General features: G+C 29.5%; 1 protein-coding gene across 1 annotated transcript; it reads right to left on the bottom strand.

Annotated features, from left to right (window-relative positions):
* Positions 1-1325: 1325 nt before the first annotated feature.
* Positions 1326-11460, bottom strand: LOC103577729 (39S ribosomal protein L48, mitochondrial). The gene is made up of 4 exons (XM_008558515.3): positions 11228-11460; positions 10954-11037; positions 1822-1955; positions 1326-1742 (listed from the first exon to the last, which is right to left on the bottom strand). The coding sequence occupies exons 1-4, from the start codon at positions 11249-11251 to the stop codon at positions 1460-1462; spliced, it is 525 nt and encodes a 174-aa protein (XP_008556737.1). The 5' UTR covers positions 11252-11460; the 3' UTR covers positions 1326-1459.
* Between the last annotated feature and the right edge of the window lie 6506 nt (positions 11461-17966).

The following is a 17966-nucleotide window of genomic DNA, read 5'->3' as shown; positions in this document are numbered from 1 at the left end:
CTTTATAACCTTGAAAATTTCTAAGGATATCTCGAAAAAATTTATTTTGTTATTAATGTTTATTTGAAAGGTTGAAATAATTAAATAATGAGAAATCTACTTCCATTTCGGCTGCCGAATAGCTTTTTTTTTCTCTTGCCCTCATATTTACTAAGTAACTAAAGCGGAAATGAAAAAAAAAGTAAAAAAAATTATTTTTTCATTTAGATGATCATTACACAATTCAAGGAATAAAACTTGTTCCTTTAATTGTTTAGCAAAACTTTGATCGATCACCCCCGAAAAACGGTTCAATAGATCAATTTGAAAATTTACAGGATTATTGGGGGTATATTGAGCTAAAAGGATCATTTTTAGTTTGAAGACTGATATCTCTGCGACAAATCGTCCTACGAGGTTAAAAAAATGCCAAATTGGAGCTGAATAAATTTGCTAAATGACCTATGCATTGGTTTCATTGAAAAAATTTTGTCGCAGCCCGTGGACTTTTTCAAAGAAAAGAAAAAATTTAGAAAAATTTTGTCTCGCGGTATTTCTCATGTTTGTGCAATAACTGAAACTTTTAACAATTTTTGATGATAATGCGCCGAAACTAGAGATTTCAAGCTATAAAATGCTTTTTTATAAATCTCGATACGATTACTTTTCACGAAGTTACAGTCTTGCAAAAATCACTAAAAAATTTTTAAAATTTTTCCGTTTCTTTAATTTATGGCATCAATGTACTTATGGCTACTTTAGTGTTAGGTACAGTCAGAACCAGCAATTCATACCGTCCATGAGTGTATGAGACCATATACTTAACTATAGCATTTCTCATAGAACTCATTCATTCTTATAAAATCTCTATAGGAATTTATGACTAACTATTGGATTCTATGAGATTTTCCAAACAGGGAGGGTGATTCAAAAATATTCAACGTATTCAAAAGCGTTAAAAAATTTTTTTTTCTAATCGTTTTAAATCTCTTTTTTTTTGTTAGTGGGACCGTAGCAAGACACACTTAATATAGTTAATACTGCGCATGCACGATTACTCATATTCTTTGCATTTACTTATTTCCTTTTCTTCTTGCTATATACTTCTAGTGCATCCTTCATACATACTGGTTGTACTCTTTTAGTGTATTGTTAATTATTAATTGTTAATTAAAGTTTACCCTATATTTCATGGATCTGTGTTCTTTTTCATTCAATTATCGCTTCTAGTGTAATAAGCTCCCAATATTTTTAATAAGGGTATGGAACAGGTAAAATTTATATTGTTTGTTCTCTACTGTACTTAATAAAATATCGATAGAAATTATTTTACACGCTTTCTAAAGTGGTCTACAAAAATTTTCTATATTTAAGAATTTATTACAGATTAGTAGACTAGAGTCTTCAATGCTCAAAGTGTTTTCAATTGACATTGAATTATTGAATTATAATTTTTTTCGAAATTGAAATTTAAATTAGCTCACTTTTTTTGCATACTTTCCAACTCTGTTTTCAAATCGATTAATTGTTTATCAGGAACATATCGTAATTCTTCAATTTCTGGATCCCATTTTTGAACTTTTAACTCTACTCCTTCTGGAAGTGTTGATTCTAATAATCTTAACAATATAGGGAATTTAATTGAAGACAAATTACTAATTGAAATATTTCTGTGATATATTTCCAACTTGTATTCGATTTTAGAACTCGGATTGAGATGTTTAAATCGTTGTATTTTGAGTGACTTAGAAGGCAACGCGTAACTGTAAATAAAATTCTATTAGATAATTTATGAAAAATCATTCGAGAAAAGCAACGAAAAAAATAAACATCTTTATATACCTATTTTCTATATCAACGTCGACATTTTCTGCGTACTGATGAATTAACCGTTGATAATTTTCTAGTACAGGATAATTATAACCTTTTATTTGGATGCTTACCGTTGGATATAATGGTATTTTAGGCTTCATTGTCTACAAAAAAAAACTATTTTTTATCAAGTATGGTGAGCTACAAATACACTGAGAAAAAATATTAAATTCAAGTAATTATCATTCTTGTTTCCATAAATACGTAAAATAAGTAATTTTTTTGAAAATGAAATTGACAGTTCTATTTTAAAAGAACGATTACTTCACTTTAGTAATAAATTTATAGAAGCATCAATTACTAAAAGCAAGCAAATATTTATTTATTTAATTTAGTTAATACTTTCTAAAATTTATTACGATTAAAAATTTCATTAATTAATTATTTGGTTAAAAAAAAAGATTCGATGAAAGATATAATTAAAAATTAGAAAAAAATTCTTGCACTAAGAAAAAAAAAATTATTTTTATAACAAAATGGAATTCCGGTAATTGTTTAAATGTATGGCTCCACACATTTTTCAAAGTTCCACGTGCTTACACATTAAAGATCTATAATTAAACTTTTTCCACGTGTTCTGCTACCCGGCGAATTGAATTTTCTGTATGATTTTTTGTCTCTAACGTGTGATATCTATCCGAACCTTGTGACTAATGTGAGAGTTGCAAATAATTTTTGAACTCTTGTAATAGTGAAAATCAGCATATTTGTGTTATTTCAATATTTTGAAGGTGTACAACAGCTCACTTAACATTTTGTTACAAGCAGTTTGGACGGTATCCGCCTCCCTTTGCTAGTATAGTGTCTGGCTGAAGCCCACAACACTGTTTTACGCCGGCGCGTACTAGTAAGAGAACTAGTCTAAGGCAAGAGTGCGTTAACATAGCCTTACTGATGAGTTCGTTAACGTATTTAGGACGAAACTACACAAATTATGGCAAACAGGAATATACCTTAAGTTTTGGTGGTTGACTTGAGAGTCAGTACATAGAATAAAAAAATTATGTCATTTAGTGCAGTATAGTACGGAACTATAAAAATTTCAATGAAAAATCCAAAATTAAGCACTTTTACACCTCTGGCATACACTTATACCAGATTGATGCTTATTAAACACTTAATTAAGCAAATGTACCTCCAATCCGCCGACAAATGCTTGCGGTTGAAATTGGTTTCAAAGCCATTGGTCTATTTTTTGATTTTTGCTTCTAAAAAACAGGTGGAGCCATGGTTCTACACAATTACCGAAATTCTTGATTGATATTAATAAAAATATGAAATATATTAATATTTTTGAGAGCTACTTCTATGAACTATTAAGTATTTTAATTTTATTATTTAGTTATGTGAACTGATATTTAAGATGACAAATATCGATGAATAACTTGAAAGTGACTGAATGTACTAAAGCGTAAGTCTTAATTCTCGCGTGATCGGTCTATGTTCGAATCTTAGGTAGGATAAAAATATTTATTCATAAAAAAAATGTATGTTAAGGTACAAAACTAATCTACGGCGGCATGTCTAATAATATTTTTGTAACAAAATAGCTTTTTGTTTGTTTGTATTAACAGGGGTTCGCACTGTTCTCTCTATTACACTCAAGTCCACGAACAGTACCATCTTTGTTGCACTTGTACGATAAATGGAAACTTTGGCTGAGTTTTTCTCTTAAACAAACGACTGTTATGAAACAATTAAAGCGCACTTCGCTAGATTAGACAGTAATGCATCAAAGTACGGCCTGTGTTTTGTATTAAGAAATTTGGTTTCTGAAAAAAACCCAGTCGAGAATAACTGATAACCCCGGTTTCAGCAAGTAAAGTAAAAGACCTAGTGCCCGATCAGGGAACTAGTACTCGATCACTCCATAAATTTGTATATCTATATTTACTAAATATAGATATACAAATACATGAATGATCGGATACTAGTTTCCTGATCAGCTACTAGGTCTCTTGCCTCTTACATAAATAAACAAGTAAATGAAATTTTTAAAACTGAAGCTCCCTGATTAAAAATACTCATCAAAAATTGAAAAAGATTCAAATAAATTGATATTTTTAATTTTTCTGAATCCTTCTCAATACCAAAATAGTTTAATATTTTGGATCGAGTGTACGATTGAAAAAATTAGAAGAAATTGAGAATTTTCAATTTTTCTGAATCTTTCTCAATACTAAAATGGTTTCATACTTCGTTTTATGACTTGAATTGAAATAAATTAAAATGAATTTTCATTTTTGATTCTTTCTGAATCTTTTTAAAAAGTAAAATAGTTTCATATTTTATATCACGTTTAGGATCGGAAAGAATTAAAATTAATTGAAATTTTTGAATCTTTCTGAATCCCTCTCAATACCAAAATAGTTCTATATTTTAGATCGAGTGTTTTTTTTACATTAAAAATGAAAAAAAAAAAAAAAAAAAAAAAAAAATCGATAAAATGTCGATACCACCGATCGACGGCCTTTTTTTTCTAAACGAATCTGTCGTATCGTCCAGAGACGTATTTTTTTATTAGCTAATATTATCAACAAATGGATTTTTTCAAAGTCCGGTTTGAATGAAAAAAATTAATAAAATGACGACACACGAAAAAAATTGTATACGGGCTCTCCTCTTCAGCCAGAGGACTAATTCAATACTTTTGACCCCCATGGTAAAAAAAATATATAGAAAATATATTTCATGATGTATGTGATATATATGTGACATATAAATTCAATATAAAAAAGTACACTTAAAATATATGTGAAATATACGTACGAATACACTGATGCCACACTGATAAAAATAAATACTTTTATTAGGAATATTTACTTGATACAAGAACACATATTCTCGATAATTTTCGAGAATATATAATTTTGTCTCAAGAATTCGTAAAATTGAAGGAAATAATTTTTATTTAATTCAACTAAAGCTATTCTTTCATTTACTCATAATATAATATCGAATTCATATAATAACATAAATAAATTTGATGCTCTTTTCTCAAGAAATTGATAATTAATAATAATAAAATAAATATTTTGAACGGAGTTCGTGAACTAAGAAATTCTTGTTTGGACAATAGTATATTATTTTCTCAGGGCATAAATTAAAGAAACAGAAAAATTTTAGAAATTTTTTAGTGATTTTTGCAAGACTGTAACTTCGTGAAAAGTAATCGTATCGAGATTTATAAAAAAGCATTTTATAGCTTGAAATCTCTAGTTTCGGCGCATTATCATCAAAAATTGTTAAAAGTTTCAGTTATTGCACAAACATGAGAAATACCGCGAGACAAAATTTTTCTAAATTTTTTCTTTTCTTTGAAAAAGTCCACGGGCTGCGACAAAATTTTTTCAATGAAACCAATGCATAGGTCATTTAGCAAATTTATTCAGCTCCAATTTGGCATTTTTTTAACCTCGTAGGACGATTTGTCGCAGAGATATCAGTCTTCAAACTAAAAATGATCCTTTTAGCTTTAATCATCGATATTTCAGGTACCAATGATCGCACAGTTAATTTGAAAGTGGCGTTAAGAACTTGAATAAATTCCCTACAAGACACTCTCATCGTTTTTCGAAAATAATTTTTCTTTTTGTCAAGATGCATATCACATATATTTTTTTTTTTTGTACGGCAAATATATATGATGAAATGTAATCAACATATATGTGGGATATATTTGAAATACACTTGTTACAAAAATTAAGGGATAAAAAAAAATTCTAAATTTTTGGGTGATTTTCAATATGCTGTAACTCGGTCGATAATTTTTTTTTCCTCGAGAAAATTGATTTAAAAAAAATTTTTTTTTTCGATAGTTTGCTCTCTTATTATCTTGAAAATTGATTTTATTAACATCAAAATCATTTTGAAGATGATAAGGAAGCAAAATATTGGAAAAGAAAAATTTATTTCAAATCAATTTTCTCAAATAAAAAAAAAAAATTTCCAATTTTTTTCGATAATTACTGGTTTCGATTGAAGAAATAAAGCTTGTCGCTGAAAAAAACTTTTTGACATTAAGGAAATGATTGAAAACCAAAGAATCGCTCCTTGTGCGATTTTTGGTAAAATCGATAAATTTGAAGTTTCGGAACACTAAGAAAGAAAAATTGCAGCGTTTCAAAATTTTCAGAGTTTTTTTAGGACACTTAGAGATTAAAAAAAACCGACGGTATTTTTTGTTCATCCGTTATATCCCGAGTTATACCAAGATTTTCGAATATCCTCAAATACGCGAATTTTCACCTGTTTTTTAATAAACATTATCACTTCAAAAAAAATTTTTCCATCAAAAGCCACTAATTTTGCCTCATAGAGAATGTTTTCCAGTTTTTAAAACCCTACTTTTATTCTCTGTTTGACCAATATGCCCGGAGTTATTGATTATCACATCCAAAATGGATTTTTTTGCTTTGATCAATGATTACTCGGCGCCAAATCGTCGAAGAGACCGTTTAAGGCCTGCAAATCAAAGGGCATAAAATGTTCTAAAAGAGTCAGATTATAAAAAAAAAATTATTGAAGCCTATAGACTTGCTGGAAGACGAGCAAAAATTTGGAAAATTTTTTCTGCATCGGTTTTCTTAGGATTTCTACGAAACTGTGCATGATAAAAAATTTTGTCCAGATCTGAGAACTAGAAACTTGAGGCTACAATTTGCTTATTTTATTTTTACTCTACGATTATTTTTTAGCGAGTTACAGCATGTTTAAAATCAACCAAAAATTTAGAATTTTTTTTAAATCCCTTAATTTTTGTGACTAGTGTATCTTTTCGTCAGCTTGATCCTTCGGTACTCCAGCTTGGAACAGTTGGATTTTTTAGTCATCATTTTTCTGCCCCCCCCCCACCCTCACAAAAAAATCTGAGCCCTTCAATCATCTTACAACCTAAAAGATAGTGCCCTTGGTACTATAGCCTGAGCCAGTTGGATATTTAGTCATTCGTTATCTGCTCCAACCCTCCCTCTACACACACACACACACGCACACACACACACACACACACACACACACACACACACACACACACACACGCACGCACACACACACGCACGCACACACACACACGCACACACACACACACACACACACACACACACACACACATACACACACACACACACACACACACACACACACACACACACACACACACACACACACACACACACACACACACACACACACACACGATCTAAAATTAAACTTTTTCCACGTGTTCTGCTACCCGGCGGATTGAATTTTCTGTATGAGTTTTTGTCTCTAACGTGTGATATCTATCCGAACCTTATATTTAATTATCAAAAAATTCAAGTGCACTTCGCTAGTTCGTAGAGTAAAGCATCGAGTCTGTGTCTTTATTTTGCGTTTAGAGCTTTTATTTCAGAGAAAAGCTGGGACAAAATTATCTGAAAACCGTTCTTAAAGTAAAATTTTAACATAGATTTATCTTATAACATAATTGTCCTTTATACCACTATGCTAGCGAGAAATCTACTGCAGGGAGTTGTTGCAGCATAGACTTGTCAGTTGGTACGCTTGTAACCATGGACTGTATGAATTGCTGGTTCTGACTGTACCTAACACTAAAGTAGTCATAAATACATTCAAGCCATAAATTAAAGGAACAGAAAAATATTAGAAATTTTTTTGTGATTTTTTTAAGGCTGTAACTTCATGAAAAATAATCGTATCGAAAAATAAAAAAAGGCATTTTGTAGTTTGAAATGCAATTTCTTGCATTTGATGAGTAACGAATGCAAAAATTTGAGAAAAGTCGTAAAAAAATATTTTTTCATTTTGCTTATGATTACACAATTAAAAAACAAAACATGTTCCTTTAATTGTTTTGCAAAACTTTGATCAATCCATCCCGAAAAAAGGCTCGATGGATCAATTTTAAAATTTGCAGGGTTATTAGGGGTACATTAAGCTAAAAAAGTCCCTAGCAACATTATTTTTTTTATCAATATTTGTAGAGTAGCGGTTGATTTACTAAAAAACCAAAAAAAGTCATTTCTTTGTACTTACTTCTAATGGATGTTAAAAATAAAAAAAATTTTTTTTTTTTAAATGATGAGAGGCTCTTGTTAAGAATTTATTCAAGTTTTTAACGCCGCTCTTCAGTTTACTGTGCCCTCATAGGTACCCGAAATATAGATGATCAAATCCAAAAGGATCATTTTTCGTTTGAAGGCTGATATCTCAACGACAAGTTATCGTACGAATCTCAAAAAAAATTCAAATTAAAGCTGATTAAATTTTCTAAATGACCTATGCATTGGTTTCATTGAAAAAATTTTGTCGCAGCCCGTGGACTTTTTCAAAGAAAAGAAAAAATTTAGAAAACTTTTGTCTCGCGGTATTTCTCATGTTTGCGCAGTGGCTGAAGGTCTCAAAAAAATTTGATGAAAATGCGTCAAAACTAGAGATTTCGAGCTACAAAATGCCTTTTTTTATTTTTCGATACGAGTCACGAATAAATAGTTATTAAAAAAATGTTGACCGGTGACTCTGTATTCGAAGTTGTGTAGTATTCTTTACTTAATGATTACACTTTAAAGATCGAGCAATATTTTTCTTATCCAATTTTTCAATTACAAAATCATTTTCCTTCAAGAATGGTTGATAAATTGTTTTTTTGAATAAAGTCATTTTATGATAAAATTATATACTTCGACCTGTCTTTTGTGAAGCAGTTGAAAAACGGTTAGAAATTAAAAATTGGGCAATTTCATGTAATAACGGCTAGATGGTATAAAAATCAACGTATAATACTGTAATTACAGTATTATACGTAGTTTACGTAAAGTACGTTAGACACTGTCCGTTATGCGTAGGTAAATAAACGCCATCTATGTATACACGGCTGATTTTATCACTATCCACATGTCACGTCATCAGTGTTACCAACCCTACTGTTTTAACAGTAGATTTGCTGTTTTCACATTGATGTCCCTGTTTTCTGTTTCATTCCTAATTTTTACGGTTTTTCAATTAGCGTTCAGCGCCACCTATTACAATATGCAAATATTTTTTTGATAACCACTATGTAATAAAGCGCAATGACATTAGATGGCAGTATCTACTATTCCCCGACCACATTATATGTGATTGACGATCATATTTTTATTCACGGAGAAATCCCAGTTTACGAATGACAGCTACAGGCCTATTATAGGCCGCCTATTGCATTGCGTATTGTGTTGTAGTCGCAACAGCTTTCAAGCTTTGAATTGGAGAAATACATGTGACCCTGCCGTTTATATTAAAAAACAATATTTACAACGTTTTTGATAAAATGAGTAGTGATTCATCGACTGAGAAAAGTCCTCCCAAAAAGAAGAATGTGAAATATGAACAGAAATTTGTAAATTCGTGGTTAAAAGATGATAGGTTCAAAGGCTGGTTAAAGAAAAGCACTTAAGGTGAGACCTATTTTTTTTGTTCCGCGTGAAATTGCGACAGAAAATGTGGTATACATGAACTATTACGACACAAAGATTCAACAAAACACGCGAAGAATAGTTTGAAATTACAAAAACAACAAAAACTGACATCAATGTTTACCTCAGCTTCCAATTTACAAAATACAAAAATTACAGCCAAAGCGGGTGAAGTAAAAATGGCCTGCTTTATTGCTGAGCATAATCTATCTTTTAATATAGCATCTCATTTGAATAAATTGATTTACGCTGTATGTCCAGATTCGAAAATTGCAGAACAATTATCAATGAGCCGCACAAAAGCTAGAGCTATTATTGTTAATGTAACTGGGCAGACAGCAGAAGAAAATATATTAGAGATGTTACAAAACAATTGCTTTGCATTACTTGTTGACGAAAGCACAGATAAGTCTACAATAAAACATTTAGCGCTTGTTGTAAGAATAGTAAAATCAGATTTCAACGTTGAAGACAGATTTCTGACTTTAATACCAATCGTAGATGATACAACAACTGACGTGACGTCACTCACAATGCATCTTAGTAAACCGTTTAGGATAATAAGTCAGGAACCAATTGTCAAGGGGATGAACTATCCGGGGGATCAATTGTCTGGGGACCAAAACGCATGGGACCTAGATAAATAAGTACTTTATCGATGCATTCTCAAGATTTGCATATGATTCACCGTCTAGTTTCTTAAAAAAAAAGATTTAAAAATGACGTTGTTAAAATTCTTATATGCAGGCTCTTATGACGGACAAGCTTCCGTCATGACTTATTCGATTTTTTTCATTATTAACCTCCTAAGTTGAAGAAATAAACAACCACACGTCATAAACTTGAATATTTTCAGAATACAATAATATTTTAAAAATATAGTGTTACCGTTGTAGTTATTCAAGTAATTGAAATTAAACTTTATTTTTTAATCTCGTCCATCAACAGAGATACATATTATTGAGGGTTTGGCAACGTCGCGGAAGCAGCTGAGAGAGAAAACAAAGATAGAAATACATCAAAAAGAGAGACGAGATTAGAAATAAATTTTTCCCGCTTTAATTTGAATATCGATGTTTAAAAAGTTACAACGCACTATTGCCACATCTTTTTATAAAACCATATGAGTCAAAAATAACCAAGTCATTTCATTAATTTCTTTCATTAAATAAGTAATAATTATTAATTTATTGATTCGTTATGTTATTATAAATAAAAATAATGAACTTTTATAACTATTAGGAGAATTTAGCAAACAAAAAAATCTAAACACTACTTTGACTCACTAATTTCGCTCGAACCTCCTTAAATCTTGACCTGAAGGAAAATAGTTTTTTTCATATTGATGAAAATCAAAAATAACTATAATATAAAAAAAAACAATGCCATCAAACTAAACCTGATTTACTGAAGACTATTGGATTGTTTTGTCTAAACTGCATATTACTTTATGCTATCTATCTCTTTGTCTTTTATTTTTATATTAATCTTCTATACTATTCCTCTTTATAACTTTATAATCGTTATAATATATACTTATGTCATTTAAATTAAATAAGTAAATCATAAATAAAATATTTAAATTAAGCACTTTTTCTTGAAAATATAAATTTTTTTCTCTCAGTGTAGTAAAGAAGGAAGTAAGGCTTACCTCTAAATAATTTGGCGTATACAGACTACAAAATTTAGGAAAGTGTCTCATTGATGCGATACATAACGGCTTCAATAGATCATTCTGAAAGTAAACAAATCATGTTGATCAGATGGAAATTCGGCAAGAACAAAAAAAATAACAGAGTTCATTTATTAATAAACAAATAAAATCTTTCAGAAAACTGAAATTTGTCCAACAATCTTCGAATGTAATAGGTAAACAAAACTTGTTTCTTGGAAAAATATAAACTTTACTGTTTATACAATATCACCTTTCTCATTGTTCTCGTAGTCATGATGGCAACACGTTTAGGTTATTGATCCTATCCTCTCCTCGTATATTAAAATTTAGATTGAAATATATGTGAAACCAAACTATTCGTAACGTGATTGGTCGAAAGCAAAAAAATTTATACAAACGACACGAAAATAGACATTAAAATAAACATATGAAAAACGACACGCGTGCGCTTGCACGCGAAACATGTACGCTAGTATATTATTTATAAAGTGTATTGGTCCTTTTGCTTGATCGAACTTGTAATAAAATCCGCTAGAGGCAGTAGTGTTATGTCCTGGGAGGTCACTAGGATCGGAGCTGACGCCACCTCCTAGACAGTGGGCAGTTCGTTGTCACGCGGGACCAATTTTGAATTTAAAATAGTGAATAAATTTATTGTTGACTACGATGCTGATGATTATGATTATTATTTAAACAAATAATGAAGTTATGAATAAGGATAGATGTAATTGATAAAATAACTGTTATCTGAAGACTGAGTTTTATTATAAAGTATAGTTGAAATTTGATCAGTAATAACAGTTGTGCTCGTAAAAAAGTTCTCGGAGAGAAGTGAAGTTACATCAGACGGCAGAGAGATCTCTGACCTCCACTCTTCAACTTCTCCCCACTACTCTTATGTCCACACTCATGCTCATACAATATAGATACATATATATATTAGTTCTTTACCAAATAGACTTATACATTTATACTTTCTACCAATACAAATTTGAGATATAAGCTTATACATTTACGTTCTTTACTTTATCCATTCTACGTCTTCTTATTATTTATATTATTCATATTCTATTTTCCTGTATTTGGATACAATCTTCCAGTTAAATATTCTAGACTATCAGAGATGTGTTCTTCTATAATTATTCTATATTTAGTTATTCGATACAACTGACATTATCATTTATCGTGAAACATCATTATAATTATTCTAATGCTATATTTCAATATTTCTATTAATTCATTTATTATATGAATCACTCTTTGTTTAATATAGAACTATATATTAACAATAATAGTTAAGTTCTTGTGATATAGTTTTCATTTATAAATAACATTTATTTGTTATATATTTCCTTTTCTTATTTATTTATAGAGTATGCATTTGTTTATAGCTATATTTACTGTTAACTATAGAACAAGGGCCTATTCATGATTTTTATGCGTGTATTTTGTTTAGGTTTTAAGTATCGGGTGACAGGAAACGTTCTAAGACCACTCAAACTGTATTTATACTTCTCTGAATACAAAATCACACCAAAAACAGCACAGCTGTAATAGATTGCGCCAAGTACACGTTTAAATTGCAATAATGTATTTACTATTCTACAAAAATATTTTAAATCACTAAATAATGCCAAGTTAAGATGTACCATTCTGCAATAAAACAGTTGATAGATCGGTTCAATTGATATAGATGTACTTAATACAAAAAAGAAATTGGTAAAAAAGACGAAAATCATTAAAATATCAAGTATTTGAAATTTTTTTTAATTAAAAAAGAAAAAAAAATTTTTAGAAAATATACAAATGAAAAAAAAAATTAGTTGAACGTACTTGGTGTGCGTTATTAAAGCGAAATAAGTATATCATCTGATTGTAAAACATTTACAAATTATGACATATCAAGTTTTTTGCGTTAACGCACACCAAGTACGTTCCACTAATTTTTTTTTTATTTTTATATTTTCTAAAAAATTTTTTTTTCTTTTGTAATTAAAAAAAATTTCAAATACTTGATATTTTAATGATTTCCGTCTTTTTTACCAATTTCTTTTTTGTATTAAGTACATCTATATCAATTGAACCGATCTATCAACTGCTTTATTGCAGAATGTTACATCTTAACTTGGCATTATTTAGTGATTTCAAATATTTTTGTAGAATAGTAAATATATTATTGCAATTTGAACGTGTACTTGGCGCAATCTATTACGGCTGTGCTGTTTTTGGTGTGATTTCAAATCTTTTTGAAATTGCATTATATATATATATATATATATTAGGGTGTTTCAAAATAAACATTTATTTTTTTTTAAGTCTTAATATGGTCTTAAAAGTTATTCTTAAGTATTAGAAAAATCCTCCCAAAAGAGTAGCTTGAAAGCTCAATCCTGCTAAGAGCTCAATCAATATTAATTTTCTCATTTGAATTACGTGTAAAAAATTTTTTTTTTGTTTTTTATATATAAAAGTATTTAAAAAAATTTTTTTCGAAAATCAAAGTACATAGTCTTGTAGCAAATTAAATTCTCTACAAAAAAGCCTTTAAGTGTTTTCTTCGTACAACTAACAGAAAAAAAGTTATGAAGCTTGAAATAATAGTGAATTGAAAAACTTAACGTAAAGATAATTTCCGGATTTTATTACGTGTACAAGTTTATATGGTGAATCTATATGCTATGTATAATCACTAAGGTGTTTTAAAAAGATTTCTGAATTCTTACTTATTTTCCGCAATAATTTCGAAAGAAAAATATTTGTTTCAAGAATTAAAAATTTTTTTCTTTCTGTATTTTTAATTAAAAAAAAAATTCTGTTCTGAAAGTAAGGAAAATTTTTCCCATGTGTTAAAAAAAAATTGACAGATAACATTAGTTCAGAAGAAAAAACCTAAATTTCTATTTAAAATACTGTTTAATATAATGAAAACATGAAGTTATACTATTTAATATAGTTTAAAGCTTCATAACTTTTTTTCTGTTAGTTCTTCGGAGAAAAGAATTGGAAGCTTTTTTGTAGAGAATTTAATTTCCTACAGAACTGTGTGCTTCGATTTTCGAAAACAAAATTTTTTAATACTTTTATTTTTAAAAAACAAAAAAAAAAAATTTTTTTCACATCCAATTTGAATGAGAAAATAAGTATTCGTTGAGCTCTTAGTAGAATTGAGATTTCGAGCTGCTCTCTTGGGAGAATTTTTTTTATACCTAAGACTAACTTTTGAGACCATAAGAAAAAAAAATTTTTTTTTTTGAAACACTTTAATATATACAATCGAGGACATTAATTCGAGTTGGTTTCTCGAGCAAAGTAAATTTTACTTATCTCTAAAAATAATTTCAAGTTCAATCATTTTTATGCCCAATGAAAGATAATCAAATTCTTTTATTATTTGACACTGCCAAATTTAAGGTTATCAATAAATCTCGAAACTTAGAAACCGACTCGAATTAATGTCCCCGATTGAAGGTGTATGCGATGTCAATTTTATAATTATAAGTGGCGAACAATTTTAAGCACTGCCTCAATTTTTCGCTAGATAGCGCCTAGTTTAAATCGAAGACAGTGCTTGTTTATTCTTATAGGGTAAACGCCAATTTTTTAAGGCCAGCTTTTTAATCCGAGATTCTTAATCTGCGACTTAATTATTGCTAGTATTCTTGTATATTTTCATATGAATGTACGAGCAATAATAATCTAATCACGTATTAATAAAATTTCGTATTGAGAAATTAGCCTTGAGTAAACGTGATTATATGTATAGACCGAGTTACTGATATTACATTTCGGATGTTTTTCAAACCGAGTTTATTATTAATCCGGGTTTAAATTATTATTACTGGCATGTCTATATATTATTAATACCAGCACTTTAATTCAAACTCGGATTAAAACGAACCCAGTTTGAAAAGATTGGTCCTTAATAAAGTCTGCTTAACAAATTCTAAGAACAAATTAATTATACATATATTCTAAAATATATATTGATGAAAATGTTTACAATTTATTGTGTATACTCATGTGCTAAGACACGAAAATATACATACAAACTCAAATATATATTGATGAAAATATACACAATTCATCAAAAATTAGAGATTTATAAATTTATTAAAATTATCAAAAACGGCGCAAGCAAAAATTTAGAAATTTAAAAATTACAACTCAAATATTAACCTCAAAGATTCCTCATGGAATTAGTAGAGAATGATCAAAGATTAATAAAGAAATAGGTAAATAACAGATATAATTTATATTTATCTGTTGTTAATCAATTTAAATACGAGAGAGGTTAAACAGGCATATGACACCGGTATAGAGACACGGTCGACTCGCGCCGCCACGTTCACACATGTGTATATATGTGTTTGAACGTGTTTTCTCTTAATACAAAATGAAGGTTTATCCATCTATTTATTCAAATTTTTATAATCTAAATATATAATTTAATAAGTATGTGCCACGACGATTTATTATCTAAATTATTGACCAAATGTTGATAAAACGCAATAAGTATTAATATATCAATTTCAAATGGAGTTTAAATGCGCGCCTATTTATGTATCTCAAGTTCACTAATCAATTAACAGGTGAAGGCATCTGAGGCACCTGAGGACATAATAGTAGAACAGGTAGGGACTAATTCTGTCAAAAAATCAACTCCACTTACTTAGCTTCTCATTATGAACCGATTCGATTTATTTAAATTGCAATCGTTTGTTGGTCGTTTGTCAGTCAATGGTGGTTTATTGAAGTTGTTTGCCGGGTAATTGTTTATCTATAAAAAAAATAAATAAAATTCAGCCTGCATTTTTTGCCATTTAACCTCTCTACTTCGATATTTTTGCAATTTTTTGATTTCAAACGTTAAAAAATCGTTTGTCGATGATTGCCGGTTCATTTAGATTATCGATACAATAACATTAATTGAGTACTTTTATTAAAAAATATCGATGCTAATTGTAAAGATATTATTTAGTACATCTAACAACATTGTGGCGCTATCTGTCAATACCTTAGATAAATTGGTAATAATTTAAACATCGGGTTTTTAATCAATCAAAACATAATTATTTTTTGGTTTAATTTTTAATCCAAAAATTTATTATCATTATCATAAAAACAAAATTTATTTCTGTCAAAGACCCTAATAATAGCTATGCTAGTTTTTAAATTAAATTTTTATTAAAAATAAATCTATTATTTCGTTTATTTTTTTACTTTTAATTACAATTTACGTTTTTGATAAGTAGTTTATTGAAACCAAGTAATTGAAATTACTTACAAATAATCATGTTATTTCAATGTTCATTCTTTCTTTTATACTAGAGGCCTTTTGCGCGCCAACGCGTTCCTATAATCCGAATAAGCCACTAATATGACCAACCATTTTTATATAGCAACCGTTGCTATGACTTCAGCTTTTATAACAACCATTGACAGGTCTAATGCGCATGGGCGCAGTTTATAAAAAATGATTAAGGGTGGGCAGTACTAACCGAATTTTCGAATTTTACTTTTCTAATTACATTTTGAATAATTACGTCACTCGAATGATAAAAACTTTCCGAAAAAGTTTGTCTTATACATTTTTTCGGAAGCTATAAAAATTTCTGTAATAATAATTGATTAATAAATTAAAAGAAAAGTAAAATTCAAAAATTCGTTTAGTACGGCCCAGCCTTAAAGACCACCGTCAATTAGGTTCAAATTAATCGTAAATATTTCAATTAAAAACGACAAAATACGATAATTACAATTAAAAATTCATCTAGGACACAGTTCCATTTTTTTATAAATTCGACGACACTATTCTTGCTTTGACAATTTTTTACTCAATGTTTTATTTAGTATGAAATTACTAGATAGCGTGTTAACATAAATAAATCAATATGTATGTTAAGGCTGGGCCGTGCTAACCGAATTTTTGAATTTTACTTTTGTTTTAATTTATTATCCTCGCCGATTTGAATCACGGTGGAAACACCGTGGAAGTGTGAACACCGTGGATCCACCGTGGTTACACAGTGGGTTTGTTCCATTTCACCACCGTGTATACAAAGTGTATCCACTGTGACTACGCAGTGTATCTACCGTGATTCCACGTGGCTTTACCACCGTGTATACATCGTGTTTCCACTGTGATTACGCAAAGTATCTACCGTGATTCCACGGTGACTTTGTGCGATTTCACCACCGTGGTTCCACGGTGTATCCACTGCCTAATCACAGTGGAAACACCGTGTACACACGGTAGTAAAGCAAATGGAACAAACCCACAGAGTTTCCACCGTGATTCAAATCTGCGAGGGTAATCAATTGTTATCACAAAAAATTTTTATAGTTTCCGGAAAAATGTAAAAGACAAACTTTTTCGGAATGTTTTCATCATTCGAGTGACGTAATTATTCAAAATGTAATTAGAAAAGTAAAATTCGAAAGTTCGATTAGTACTGCCCTCCCTTAAGGAGGTTGTTACTTTAGTTTGTGGCCTGTCGCTAGTTGACACACGTGAATTTCTATTTACCAACTATTGACACCCGCTATTTTTAAATGATAAGATTTATCAGTCCAAATCAATGATTCTGGTGTTATTTAGACTATAAATAACTTGAAAAAATTTTTAATGATACACTTTCATTAGAACTGTTTAGGGAAACCCGTTTCTAAAAATACGATCTCTCTAAACGAAATTGTGAAGACAGTTCAAACATTCTAGCGATGGTGGCCTTCTCGGGAAAATAAATTTTTTTTATAACAAATAGTTTACACCCAGAAATAAAATTGAACTATTTTTCCATTTAAAAATATCAAAAATTGAAAAGAAATATTGAGCAATGTGATTATTCATATAGTTAATTAAAAAATTAATAAATTAAAACAATGTGTCAATAGTAGGAGCCCTGTCAATAATGAGGGCTTTATCTTATAGTTGTATTGGACAGTAACAATTGTGACCGGCGTTGTGACCGTCATTTGCACAACAGACT

This window comes from Microplitis demolitor, chromosome 1 (genome assembly GCF_026212275.2).
Source record: "Microplitis demolitor isolate Queensland-Clemson2020A chromosome 1, iyMicDemo2.1a, whole genome shotgun sequence".
NCBI classification, from domain to species: Eukaryota; Metazoa; Arthropoda; class Insecta; order Hymenoptera; family Braconidae; genus Microplitis; species Microplitis demolitor.
The sequence above is the reverse complement of the archived record's forward strand: the minus strand, read 5'-3'. Positions and strand labels throughout refer to the sequence as shown.